The sequence below is a fragment of the Colias eurytheme genome, chromosome 19, assembly GCF_061535395.1.
Source record: "Colias eurytheme isolate Ceu_HAF_F1 chromosome 19, ilColEury1 Martin Lab GWU primary, whole genome shotgun sequence".
Taxonomy (NCBI): Eukaryota; Metazoa; Arthropoda; class Insecta; order Lepidoptera; family Pieridae; genus Colias; species Colias eurytheme.
In genome coordinates this window covers 4592678-4607328 of record NC_142998.1, presented here as the reverse complement: position 1 = coordinate 4607328, position 14651 = coordinate 4592678, and the positions used below count along the sequence as shown (strand labels likewise).

General features: G+C 35.3%; 1 protein-coding gene across 2 annotated transcripts in view; it reads right to left on the bottom strand.

Moving 5' to 3' along the window:
* LOC149900125 (protein groucho-like) overlaps positions 1–13436 on the bottom strand; it is a 54659-nt gene extending 41223 nt beyond the window's left edge. Inside the window, exons 1-4 of one of the 2 annotated variants that reach the window (XM_090112870.1) lie at positions 13188–13436; positions 8101–8201; positions 7042–7105; positions 6040–6084 (exon numbers count right to left, since the gene is read on the bottom strand). In XM_090112870.1, the coding sequence (XP_089968996.1) occupies positions 6040–6084; positions 7042–7105; positions 8101–8201; positions 13188–13256 (279 nt within the window). In that variant the 5' untranslated portion in view covers positions 13257–13436. The remainder of the gene's footprint in view (positions 1–6039; positions 6085–7041; positions 7106–8100; positions 8202–13187) is intronic. The other variant, XM_090112871.1, reaches the window with a different exon arrangement.
* Between the last annotated feature and the right edge of the window lie 1215 nt (positions 13437–14651).

The window sequence follows — 14651 nt, the reverse complement described above, 5'->3', positions numbered from 1 at the left end:
TCACATAAAAACATGAAAAGTACCTGTAGGTTTTGAGTCCCATGCGAATGTCGAAATTTGCGAAAATTTTCAGCATTTACGGCTGTATCTTTTGATGCGTTGGCTTGTGAGTTCGACTTTTTCACATAAAAGGGACCGAAGACTTGAGTATTCGATATAAATTTCAGCTTGATACCAAAAACAAAAACATGACTGGATCATTATATGAATCAGTAAAATTAACAGCTTTTCAAATTCACGAGAAATCTAATAAAAATATTTCTGTAGCCTAATTTTTGTCATTTTCGAAGCCTAATTTTTTGTGGTAATACAACCGTAGGAAACTTACAGCATCTAAGGTTAGACAACCAATCGGAGCCACGCTTGAGGAGTGGTACGAAAATTCGCGATGCGCGTGAGTCTGACGTTGCCAGATACAATAAATTTGGTAAAATAATGCAGCAAAATATAAATAATACTTTATATTTTAATATTTTGGTCGGAACCGGGAGAACCGGGTTTCATACTATTCAGACCCGGTTCTCAATATCATCAAAAAACCCGGGTTTACCCGGGTTTTTCGGAACCGGGTAAACCCGGGTGCATGCCCTAGTCGGCACTCAGCACTCGGCACTCGGCATCAACGCAAACTGTTTCCAAATCAATATCCGTGTCTCAATCAGTGCAATTAAGGCGGCCCTCGAGTAGGGACTAGTGTAATTAGTTTCACACCGGCTCTGCCGGCAGGCGAACCGAGGGGAACTCTTATTCTAATAATTAATGCACAAGTATACATTACAATGTGTTTTATTTCGATGTATTTATTTTTTATCCAATTGGGACATGTTACAACTGTCGCTTCGATTTGTAGCGACTTTCAAGTGTAATTCACTTCATGATGATGAATATATTCATATAAAGTTAATGTCACCAAATATATCGAAGAGTTTTATAGATCTGATAAAAATACCTATTGATAAAGTGGCGACGATTTCAAAAAAATAAATAAAAATAGAACACACTTCTAACTAAATCCTTTGATAATGAACAGACTGCCATGCCAGTGATATATTGAAGGATTAAGTTTTGATAGAATATACCTAGCTTAAAGATATCAATGAAAAATAAAATGTAGAACGTATGTACTTTGATTAGAATGTTGATAAAAACAATAACAAGAACATGGCACTGTAAGTAAATTTACTCCGTTACAATGAATAATTTTACTACATTAACTTTATAAAAAGCTTTACAAAGTTGAAAATTTTCACTCATCTCATTAAAAATATAATGAATACAAAACATGGATGTGGCGTAATCGAGTTTGAAGTTTTATATCAGAGTTAATGTGGCAGTGAATTTAATAAATCTCAGGGGATGAATGAGCCTTATTTTTCACACACCGATCCCAGTATCATTATAGGGTCTGTATTCGAAAACACAATTAGACTTAATACAGAGGTGATTGTTGTCGGGCGAGGGTCGCCTGCGAGGGGTTAGTAAATCCTTTAATTTGGCTCCCCGATCAAATAATAAAGAGGGGCAGCGAACGATAGCGCGTTTAGTGGTTTTATTGCTAGCGCCATCTGTCGCGCGACTCACTCGCTAGATGGAGAGATAATTTCGCTTTTACAACGAGGGGTGACGCTCCCACTGAGCTGTTGCGTTCATTTAGACGATTCACAGCGTTGTATCGGCCTCTAGATGTGCGATAACACACCCTTCGGTGCTCGTAATGACTACCTGCGCTAGACCGCGATATGAACAACCGTTATAATTCGATAAGACACTGCGCGCTCCGATGCACACCACGCCACGCCAGTTTACACGTACACGTAAAAAACTAATACATTATAATTATTAATTACTGTTTACATCACGCAATAATTAGTGCCGGTTATCGTCTATCAAATTATAAGCCTCGGGAATTAATTCGATAAGAAATCTTAATAATATGTTGTAAATAGAAATATCAACGCGATAAAATAAGGATAAAAAATAATTGATTAGGAGTTAAGATTAATTGCGTGATTAATGTAATAAAGGACAATCGGTGTTAAAAATAAAGCGGGGTGACGTCAGCGTTGGTTATTCGATTTGTAGTTCCGTATTATAGCACAGTGAGGTCGAAAACAAACAGGATTAGGGACAGCGTTCCCGGTTGTTTCATTATAAATAGTAGCTAAGCGGATCGGGCACGTGCAATGTTTTTATCAACGAGAGCCGGCGCTCCCTAATGCAAGGGTAAACATGACGCCACCCCGCATATGAATAATTTGAGCGCATCAAACGACCTACTGTTTAAAGACGAAATTAAATTAAAATTACTCACACATTTTTTGCACTTTATTTTTACAACAGACTTCATTATTTTTTAGTAGCGAGCTAATCGTAACATTTTGCAACATTATTAAACAACGATATTAGCTTATTATGTTTGTTATAAGCCCTAACTACAAAGTAATTTACAGCGTTAAAGCCATATAAAATCTCTTGTAACATGCAACAATGTATATTAAGCAATCTACATAGTTGATAAAGTGTAATGCATTAGATTTAATACGTATTTTATCAATAACTATTATCGGAATTCAGAACTCGACATAATATTCGTGGAAAAAGTTACCACAAAAATCACAAAATGTAAGAAAATATTCACGTTGGATTTCGTTTCACGCATGAGCGATATTTCATGAGTTTGTGGAATGGGTGATATGTGTAGTGAAGCGGTTCGCGCAGGGGTGTCAATGCTCGTAAAACACGACATAGTATTTCATCGACACCCCCTCGAGCGGTATTTGTTCAGCGCAGCCCTATTGTTCCCTCTCGACACTTCATGAAATCACTGCGGCGTTATTAATTTATAACTCTTCAACTATTGACTGCTGTTCATCGCATTTCGACACCGCTATTGTCGTCTAAAAATGGGAATTGGAAATAAACAACATTGAGTCGATGCGGACCGGTGATTTCCGAGAGCGTAGAAGTAAATAATCTGTTAATTATATTTACAAATTGACCTGTACAGAGATAAATGTGAGGATAAGAAACGAGTCGGATAACATAACAGTGAGCCGAAGCGTGAATAATTACGGCGAAGAACAATAAGTGTCCGTGTCGATACAGTCACACAAAACGAAACAATCAATTTACAGCGTAAGTAGGTGTGATTCGGCACGGGCTGAATGCGCTCCGGCCCCGCGACTAACAAAAGAAAATCTAAGCAATTAGTCGTCGCCAGAAAGAGCGGAAAACACGCGTTAGACTCGGTCACGCCGAGCGAGCCAGTCACGACGCAATCTCTTTAGACGACAAAATCGACCTTAACGACTTCAATCATTGTGACTTCGAAGAAATGTGACGGCCTTGAAAGTTCATTTTAATAAACATAAAACATAAAGCGCATTCGGAATTGAACGGTTTAAGCGATTCGATGTCACGCAACGGCGGAGCGGATAAAAAATAAAAATATGTATAAGAAAACAACATGTAACACCCGCATCTAAATCGAGAGAAGGGGTTCCGATTCTCGCTCGACTGAGCGTGTTAAGTGCTAATGTAATAATCCATTACAATAAAGCGCGGGTCTGTACGCTAAATAGCGCTTTCGAGCGGAGAGCTGGGCCCGACATCTGCCCGCAACAATACGACCCTTCTTAATCACCCTACTTGCCAGTCAGCCCGACCCTAAACAAATATTATAGTCGAATTGCGCCCTTGCTTTGTATTATTTTATACAGAAACTTATAATTTCATTATATTTGAAACACGAGTAGTTTCTCAATTTATATGTCTACTAAGACAAGTTCACACGATAAAGCAATTTGTTTTGTTTGGTAATCTTTAATATTGTAAAGCCGAAAAAAATACATTAAGCTTTTCCGTGTTTGTGAAAATTGCTGAATTTTCCGCGCCTAGCGGGCTTCTGATATTTATTACAAATAAACGTGGGAAGAAATAAGCCGCATAATGAAAAGTGAAAAAGTGTTTCTTATTAAGAGCCGAGCGTCGTAAATTGATTTTGTTTCCGTTTAGAGGACGTGTTGCAAGGCTATTATTAAAAGTGGGGTTCGAGCGTAGCGAAGGGGTCGGTGAGCGTAAAATCAACAGATTACGGAACCCCTACGTAGCCCCAGGAGCTGAAGAACCCCTGATGCATAAAAGTAATAACTCGTTGCCCTCCCTATTGTGCCTGCGGTAAGGGTTGTCAGTACAAATATCACTTATTTAAACAGTTTATTTTCATGATGAAATTTTAATGAACAATTAACCTTCCGCTTTGGTCGTAAAAACATACCGAGATTTAATGATACAGCATTAATAGATTTTATCATTTTAAGAAATTGAACGCAATTAAACATACCTATTGAATATATTATATTTAATTTATGCCAAAGGAAGCTTTTAAAAGCTTTACAACATTAATTGCAAAGCTGAAGTAAAAACTTGTAATAAAGTTAACGTTTTAAATATTTTAAATTAACTCATATATAATGTTAAAACGTCAAATTGAAAGCCCTACGTATAATCCACATTTTGTAAACTCCACTAAGCGTCCCCAACGAAGATACGTGTATTATCTCCGCTCCAGTCGAGCGCATTAGGGGAATAGTTCAGACGATCCCATAATATTCCGATAACAATAAACTGCATTGAAATAAACGACGTCACAACAGCGCTGTTACCTTACAATTTGTGTGATTTTTTAGTTCGCACCGTATGTTAGAAAAACTTGGCACGTTGAACACAAACGTGATGGTCCAACGATAATAGCTATTAATTGACATAAATATGCTATCATTAACCGAGTTGTGAATTCATTAAATTTTATCTGTTATTTAATATTGAAACGGCTTTTTTGTCGAGGTTGAGTGTATACAAAGCCTTATTGAGTGTTTTGACTTCACACTAGAAGTTTAGAAAACAAAGGAGGTTGTAAATTAAAAAGCGAAATGTCAACAAAACGAGGCTGGCCGTGCCTTGTGGGTGGGTCCGTCCCCTCGCCCACTCAAATGTTTACACAACCGAGTCGCAATAACACATATTTTTTGCTGTGCGAAACAAAAAAAATATTTTAATTATCATGCTTATAAGATAACCTCGATCGTGAGTAAGTTTTTTGTACAATGCAAAAAGTGTTGTGAAAATTGATACTAGGTAATGAATTGCGTTGTAATATCGCATGATTGCCATACACATGTAGGTACAGCAGTGAAACCAAAAACCAATTAAAATAAATATGAGATTTTTCCTTTGAACTTTTTCAACGCATTCCTATGTAATTGTTTTTCATTTAGTATCTACTATCTAGTTAGTATACAGTATACACATTATAATTTTATACGTTTTGTTAGAAGGGAAAATATGAATACAAAAATAAATATTAAATATAAACGGTAGGTTTATATGTATTTATATAATTATATTGTAAATTGTAATATTAAGACAAGTTATTAAATTAATTAAACACGTCGACGGAATGTGGAATACGCGGAAGCATTAATTTGAAATGTATTTTCGGGTAGGAACAAATTGCAATTAATTCGTTATCACATGAAAAAGAAATTAATTATTGGAACCATTAAAATGTTTTTATGAGTTACTATTTGTAATTTAAGTTAAAAAAAGTAAGTAAGTAAGTACCGTTTCTGTATTTAATTCTAGATTCTAGAATTTTTTTTACTCACATTTGTTTTTATTTTTATTTATTTATAGTACATACTTACCTATTATCTATATATTACTTGATAGCTACTGAATAATAATATTGTTTTTATAAATTACTAGCGGTCCGCCCCGGCTTCGCCCGTGGTACATGTTTACGTTTTCTCTACATAAGAACCATCCTCGTACTTCAAGGAATATAATAAAAAAAGAATTATCGAAATCGGTTCAGCCGTTCTCGAGTTATGCGCTTACCAACACATTTTGCGATTCATTTTTATATTTATGAAGATTATGGAAAGAATCTTTCGTAGACACTTCATTTTATTTTTAAGAACTTACCTATGTCTACTTAAATTATAGATATCTTAATAAAATATTAATTAGAATACATACCTGTTTATGCATTTCCACATTGAGTCCATACGACATTTCATAGTACTGAAACATAAATGGCACAGATTAAAAAGATCAATTACATTAGCGGTTCAACAATGTAGATGTGACACACAAAACATTTGGCACACATTAGCTTCCTCAAATCATTGGAGTCGAGTGACTAAACATCCGCAGTACATTTTGGCGAACCGCCAGAAGTGTTTCCGACACATAAAAACTCTCGCGAAAATTTCCTCTAGAGCGTATTAAAATAAATTGCAGGCGATTTGGCAACACTTAATCGTGATTCATATCGGGCGGAACGAGCGCGGGAATTAGGGACTGCCAAATATCTATTCGCTACTGCTTGAAAAACTGTGCACTTGTCTCTTATTTTGACGTTCAACATCCGCTCATATTTATTGTACTCGTAATGTTGAACGTCAGAAACTAATCTTTGATATGATTTAGACTAGTTAAGCGATTTATTCTCTATATATTTATTTTTTGTTGCATGAAAACTGACAATATATTTTAGATAATACTATTTTATGTACAATGGCCAAAAATAATCTAGTGAGTACAAAATTTATTGTGTGCAAACTTTTTCCCTTCTCTGCTCATCATTAAAGTTAAATTTAAACTTGTTGCAAACTAATAAGAATTAATTATAACATGTTTTTTATGTGTACCTACAATAAAAAGTAAAAACACAATATGTTGCGGGCGTCGCATCGTCCATAATAGCCAGCGTACTTGTCACGCACGGTATACACATATTATTCATGTCAACGATTATATCTAAACAACGAGGGGGCATTTAATGGACTGTCCAATCACATGGACACATTACGGCTGATATGCGGGCGTCGAATAAAAGATAGACATTGTTGATTGTACACCTATTATCGTGGCTATCGCTTAAACAATGCGTATAGTAAGTAGTTGACATTTCCTATAAGTTTTTTTTTTTTTATAATTGTGCATTGTATTTTTTAAATTAAATCATATTTCACTTACCATAACATAATGCCTTTGTATTTCAATTTTTTCACTGGCCAGTTTTTCGCATTCTAATTTTAAACTGAAACAAAAAATAAATAAAAATGACCAACAGAATATATTAAGCGATATTTGTCTAACACCATTTTCGCTTAATTTGATACAAGACAATCAATTTATATTAATAAATCGACTAACCATAAATCAAAACAAGATTCTATTTAAGGAGCACTCGATACATTATTATTTATAATAAGATAAGAGATTTTATAACAAACAGAGCTCGTTTTATAGCCGTTATCGTGTTTGTAGTGGGTCAAACTTGTAATCGTTTTTTATCGACTTCTGTTTATTTTAAACAACTTACGTATAAAATATAAAATGTAGAAACAATCATTTGTCTCGGTGCGAGATAAAAACTAAGAGTTGTTTCGATAAATTTGAAAGCTTATCAAAAGATTACTGGGGATTTTATGTAGAATATATTTCTAATTCAGTAGGTACCTGCTTCGTTCAGAGAAGTTTTTTCATTTTTGTTAACAAATAAAAGGTCACAAAGGGATCTGAATGTGAAAAAGGGCTACTTAGCGTTCACAAAGGGACAGATAAGGAATGATTCCGCTGATACTCAACGACAGGAGGAATCCCGGATGAGCCCTCTTAGATATTTTATTTTTATATGTACTCAAGATTTAAGCCGTGTATTCAGATAAAGGGGTTTAGTTATCTTTGTCCTCAAGTTGTCACGAGAACGTCGATAGCAATCTTGAGCAAATATTTTCTCAAATTTATTATGAAGCTTTTGTGTCTACGTGATACTTTGGTATTCTAGGTTTCGAGAAATGTTATTATGATAGTTTATGGGGATAATTTTAATTACTAAGCAGATAGTTATATAGGTGGATATACTTAGTATTTCAAACAAAAATTTAATCGCTTTGTATACCTACGTTCAAATAAGTCAGATTTGGACGTTACAGATAGCAAGTAAGTAAACAAGCTATAAAGATTTTACGAGTAAAGGGGAGAAGGTTATCAAAACAGTCTTAAATCACGGTTGAATGTGTAATTACTCACTTGTGATATTGAGCCTGAAGGAAGTTGAACTCTTCTTTGATTCTGTCGCAAGATTCACCCACCGTGAATTTGATGGGTTGGCCGGGCTGCGGCGGTCCCTGCTGACAAATGCCCTTATATTATTATGTATATGTACATCCAATTGTAAAACGTAATGTTTATTCGACTCAAATTTGAATCTCACTGACTTGAATTCAAATCAAATAATAAACTCCCAAAAAACAACGCATCAATCCAAGTGGCATAAAAAATCTTATCACGAGGCAAAAATTACACGCATCCCAAATTACCATAATACAAATTATCCTTTAATGACCATAATTCGGTGTGAGGCGCGATTAATGAAAAAACAACAGCGCCGACCGCACGCCTCTTAACACAGAAATAAATAAAGCAACACGAACACGCAAGCACGTAGTAATAAAGAAAAAAATCCAACTCCATAATAAGAAGCAGAAAAATAAAAATAAAACGAGGGACACAACAACACACGGTCGCCGGGAGGCCGGGCGGCAAAAAATAAATAACCGTCGCTCGCCGGCGCGAGGAACAAACGGACTTTAAAAATAATAAAAGGAGCGTAAATAAAAGCGTAAAAGGAACTAGCGCGGCGTGTAGACGTTGTAAATGGAGCTGCGGACAATCGGGCTCGGGAAAAATGTGGCCGGGAATTTAGTGAATGTAACCACCGGAGAGTGAGGCTTGTGGTCGCGCGCCTCCGCGCCGCCCGTCTCATGCCGTAATGGGCGATCGCACTTAATAACGTAATACCTTGGATAACCGCAAGAAATCCCCGAGCACTTTATGATGTTGCACCTATTTACATACATTAACATTACAATCATTTAATACGCCTCATTATTTTTGTCTTTTGATCCGTAATTGGACGTCGAACGTTTAAGATCGGAAGGAATGTCTGGTGTAAACGTTAAAGCAGTTTCAAGTATCAGAATACATTAGCCGTAACGTTAAACACTACAAAAGCAAAACAAATTTATCGGTAGCCGTTTCAGCGAAGTCGACCGCACAGCATGCATGATACATGGCGCGTTCGGACGGCATATTGTCCGATGCGCGCTTAACTTAACAACATGTCAGAATAATTTAACAGATGACAAAGCGTTTTGCCGATTTAATAGTGCGCTGAAAGTTTCAAATTTCTATAAAGAAATAAATTATCAGATCGCGTTTAAGATTAAATGATAAAAACGTGTTCTTTATACGCAAAACGTCAAGAAAACAGATGCATACAATAAATTAGCTTCGTGCATCAGTACGTCGATAATAAAAGTTGTTTTTCTTTTTAATTATACGACTGTTTCTTTATCGGCGGCTGTTAACACATCAGTCGAGTTATTTTCAACTGATCTCGACGTTTGTTTTTATGGAAGCGATTGAGCTCGATATTTACTGCCTTTAAATAAAAGGTATATTTAATGGCAATTAATAAAACTATATATCAGCTCAATTCCTAGAATTATCATATCTATATGAGCTATTTATTATCATAACGTAAAGAGTAATAACGAATAGATAAATAAGTCAAACTATTGCAAATAAAATTCCGATGTTATCAAGACTTTTGAACTGTAATACCTTTCAAAACAGGATCCCAAATCGAACCCCTAACATTAATCGATCACAATGAAACGAAAATAATCCACGACAATAATAGACTGAGTAAACGTTCTGTTAGAAAAAGATTCCCATAAATTATCACCGAAAAGGTCAAATTAAAATACAATGAACAGTTTTTGAGTGGCAGTATTGTGGAGGGCCGGATGAAAGGCCCGCATCGAGCGACTGCTCATAAAAACAAAACTAAACAGAATGCATTTAAACGGATATAAAAAGAAATACGTGTATACCAAATTATTGAATACGTCTGTCTGCCCACGTCTACCTGTGCGCCTCGACGGCCGCGCTGATCTTTTGTTGGAATCTAAATTTCTTATTAACTCAATGAGTTCGAGCGTTTACGAAATTTGTTGATAAATTTAAACACGTTTTCTGTTATCGATATCTGTAAATATTTTTCGATTGATCTTACCTTGATTTATGACAATTGCATTTTTTATGAATAAATAAGATATAAATATTTATCCTGCAGATATAAACCAAAAATGCTATCGCTTGTTTTTAGAATATGTAGTACCTACCTAAAAAGTTTGTTGAATTTCAGTAAATTTTCTTCTGTCAATTCCAATAACTAATTACGTTCTATTAAAGTAAGTAGGTACCTTCATAACTTTATGTTCTTTAGTTTGAAGTGTAGGTATTCGGCGTTAAAATTGATGTCGAGTATTTATTAGTATCATTAGAAATGCGTGCACACAGCAGCACTGTAGAATGTAAACATTAAAACACCATTTGCACTTACAAACTAAACAGGCATACACAAATATTGAAACAACGAGATTGGCCCGTGTATGCCCAAGTTTAATGGCCATGCTATTTTATACCCAGTGGCGATCGGTTTAAGGCCCATAAAACAAACCATTATTTTTAAATTTATTACGTTTCTCTGTTGAAGATTAAATAGCGCTAGTAAACTAATATGGTAGCGGGAAATGGATAAGAAAGCTTATATTCTGAGAAACAATGCCGTCGACGAGCGCAAATCTTACTTTGTGTGTGTTCGCATTATTGTAAACGCTATTTTGACTTGATCCTTCTACGAACATAACATTTATGTAGCATTTATATACTATTTACTTCGTAGAAAGCATAGGCTTTTTTATACCTAATATCTGTACAGTGTGAAAATAATATTGAATTTACCCACATCTGTTTATTTTTTAATTAAAAATTCTACATGTTGTAATTAAATCAATATGCTCGCGATATCTTATGGGATGTGAAAGACGATAAGAAATTGATGGCATCTTGATTATGATGAAGCATTGTTAGCGTACTCCAAATGCACTGTTGACACTGATAACAGTGTTATCACGACACAAATGTAGGGAATTATTTCAGAGGAACATTTACTCAAGGCATCGCTTATCTGATTAAAGCAGTTCTCACATCCGCATCATTATTTATGATGAAATATTTAAAAAATCACTGTAACCCCATTAGAAATTGTACTAATTTTGCACGAGAAATGTAACGAGTGTAAAAATGTGTTTGTCGAGACACGAAAACGAGACGCCATATCGCTTGCAGCGGTATTTTCGTCATTCATTGTCAAATATTGACCGAATGCCGAGTGCCTAGGACACGACACGGATTTAAGGCAAACATACAAATAGGCATTTACATTAACACCCTCCCGCCCTTCCGGCGCTCCCCCCGCGGACGGCCATAAAGCGTAGTACCGAGTGTCGTAACTCGTAAAAGAATGAAGTAAAAGTCTGTATGTTATGCGAAACACGGTCAACAATCAGAAAATCCGTCTGAACACGGCCATCCAATTTACTGTTGGTGCTTCGAGTAAATGATTGTTTCTGCACATCCATTCGAGAGGTCAATCATCGATTTGAGTAAACAAGCGTATCTAATTGCTAAGCAAATACACAAAAAGCGACGGAGTTTTTGCAAAACATCCATTTGAATTGCATTAGGCCTCCGTGGGACTTTATAAAATCGTTGGAATTTTATCACGCTGTTTTTAGAGCGCGTTGGAAATGTTTCAGGAAAAAGTGTATTCATTTTGTTTGATGTGTAAACAAATCATTGCAGTCAACACGAATGTAAAATACATATTTGCCTACCCCAATTAGCAAGGTCTTGTCAAGTTTATTAGATATCACTTTTATATTTTTACGATTGTTACGCAACCTTGAGTGTATTTTCTTCTTTACACAAAGTACAACTTTTTATAGAATTCATTTGGTGAAAACCAATGTTTGTACACATTTATATATAATTAACTTAATCAAAATAAAGCTGTTTTCTCAACTCAGCAAGTAGGATAACACAAAAAATAAGCCTATAGGTTTTGTAAATTGAATCGTCAGACGCGAGTAGGTAACAAGATTTCTTTGCTACTGTATTTTCACCGCGCCTAGTTAATTTTTTCTCACGCTTTTTACGATAGTAGGTAGGTACCTACTACAAACATTAAAATCGCATTATCTTAGTCAGCTTTAAACCGCAATTGACTTCAAGATTGGAAACGAAATAGGAGTTCCTATCCAAAACCACTTTGTTTTCTCAATCATATATTATAAAACGATAAAGAGTTTTTATTTGAATAATAATAACTAATGAATTCTGTGGATTTGAAAAGTATACGTAAGCGGATTTTTAAATACTGCGGTTGAAACCCGTCAGTAAACGCTCGACAGATGTTCCACAATTGCGGTTTTTATGCGAGAAGCCAATTTCAACCGTATTGCAATATATTAAAGGTTAAGTAAGCATGCTGCGCTTCACATTAAACTCGAAATGTGGTTATCTGACATGTTTGCGGTAACATCTCCTATTTACGGAGAAACAACGCGGTTAACATTACGTTTTTCGTGTGATTTTATTTTGAAATACACAGTATTAATTAATAAACTAAATTTCGAAAGTACGCTTGTAAGTAATTTCACGGGTAATTTAAATTTTTGGTACCTTCTTGGTACATGTTTCCGTCGATTGAACATAACACAGCGGGGGGCGCTTTTGTGACTTTATTTTATTATTACCGTATTGTTAACTTTTATTACCCAAATACCGAAAACGCAAAAAATTTAAAGCATTGTCTTTTTTTGTCTGTATTTATGCTTTCCAAAATTATTTATCTCTTTAGATCGTGGTTCGAACTTCGAATTAGTGTGAAAGTACAAAACTGTTATTTTTAAGTTATATATTTTTTCTTTGATTCATCATCTTTTTCATGATAGGTATTATTATTATTTTTTTGTAGAATACGAATAGGTACGTTAAAAAAATAAATAATGCAATAAAAAGCTTGATGATGCAACTTAATTTGAATGATTTGAACATTTATAACGGTTCGATTTTTTATATCTATTGCGTGCTACTCAACTGTATTTTTCTGCATATCTATTTCATATTGACTTAGCTTCATGTCAATTCTACATTATCTATGGCAAATACAAGTTGTATTTATACAAGGAATAAACGTATCTCACCGGATGCCTAGCGGCCGCCACGGCAGCAGCGGCGGCGGCGGCGTTCATTGCGCCCGCGCTAGGATACATCCCCACGTCAAACACACGCGGTCATCGTCTGCAACACTAAAATAAATACGACACACCACACACTCCACTCTAGAACACAAAAATCAACACTGCAAGTGAGCGCACTCCGCGCGGTCAGTTACACACGATACGTTTACTAAAAAGTACGGGACACAACCTTCTCCTCCGAGCGCTGCGAGCGAACTGGCGCGTCGCCGGGGGGACCGCCTCACCCCCGTACCCTTCCTCCGCTGCCACCCTTCGCATGCCGTTGCCACTTGCCATCCATATTTTCTCCACTCGAATTTTTCGTTGACTATCTTCATGTTTGAGGAATACTTAGGCGAATCGAAGATACACGCTCTAATAGATACGTATTATTTGGAGATTTTCTCGTATGTTCGTGAATACGTTTTGTTGTTTACCAATAGGTATTATAAAATTATTGTTTTGACTTTTATCACACGATTTTAAATGAACAAAAGTACAAACTACCTTCCTTTGTGAATTTAAATTCACCAAATATGAAATAGCCTAGTTTTTGATAGGAACAGGGCTTTTATTAGTATTTAGTAGGTTAGTTAGATAGGTAGGTAGGTAGGTTGCTAGTAGATAATTAAGTAGTTGGATCATGGGTTATTAAAAACTAAGTGGCATACGTCCATCGATCCAGTCTATGTAGGTATTTGTTAACACAATATGTCAACCTTCCCACTGATAACTAACTAGGTAGGTAATTAGGTAGGTACCTTGAAGTATTTCCCAGGTTGAATATTTAACATCCAATTATTCGTTAAAATATTTTAAAGCTGAGAATCTTTCTTTCATATTCTTGAACCTTAATTAAAAGCGCCTTTGATTCTTATAGCGCTTTTAAAATGTGTACCATACTTTTTATTCCAATTGAAATAGGTACCCTATACCTAGCTACAAACATCTAAATTATAATAGACTTTTAAATATTGTTTAAATAGTTTCGTTGTTTCAAGTTATTACCACACGCTATAAAATAAATTACTGCAATAATTGACAACTTATCATGACTCGAGTCACGACAAATAGGCTTAAAGCCAAAAAGAAAAATGTTGAATAATGTAACAATCTGAAAACATGATAAAATACGAACAAATTAAATTATTATCTACAAATGTAAGTCGTTTAATAAAATAAAAAGAATAAAACCGGCGTCAAATAACCCATAACTATTTGTTATAAATAAGACCAACACGAATGTAAAGCGTACATCAACAAACGTGTTACTTCTTCACAATAGTCAATTAAAGTGAAGCCGCAAGGTAATTCAAATATTGTATTAACTGTATGATAAATTCATCACATTCGAGCCGTAATACGACAGCTCTCGAACAAAATGAGGTTCTATAAATACGCCAGAAACGACTTAAGTGTCGTGCGATT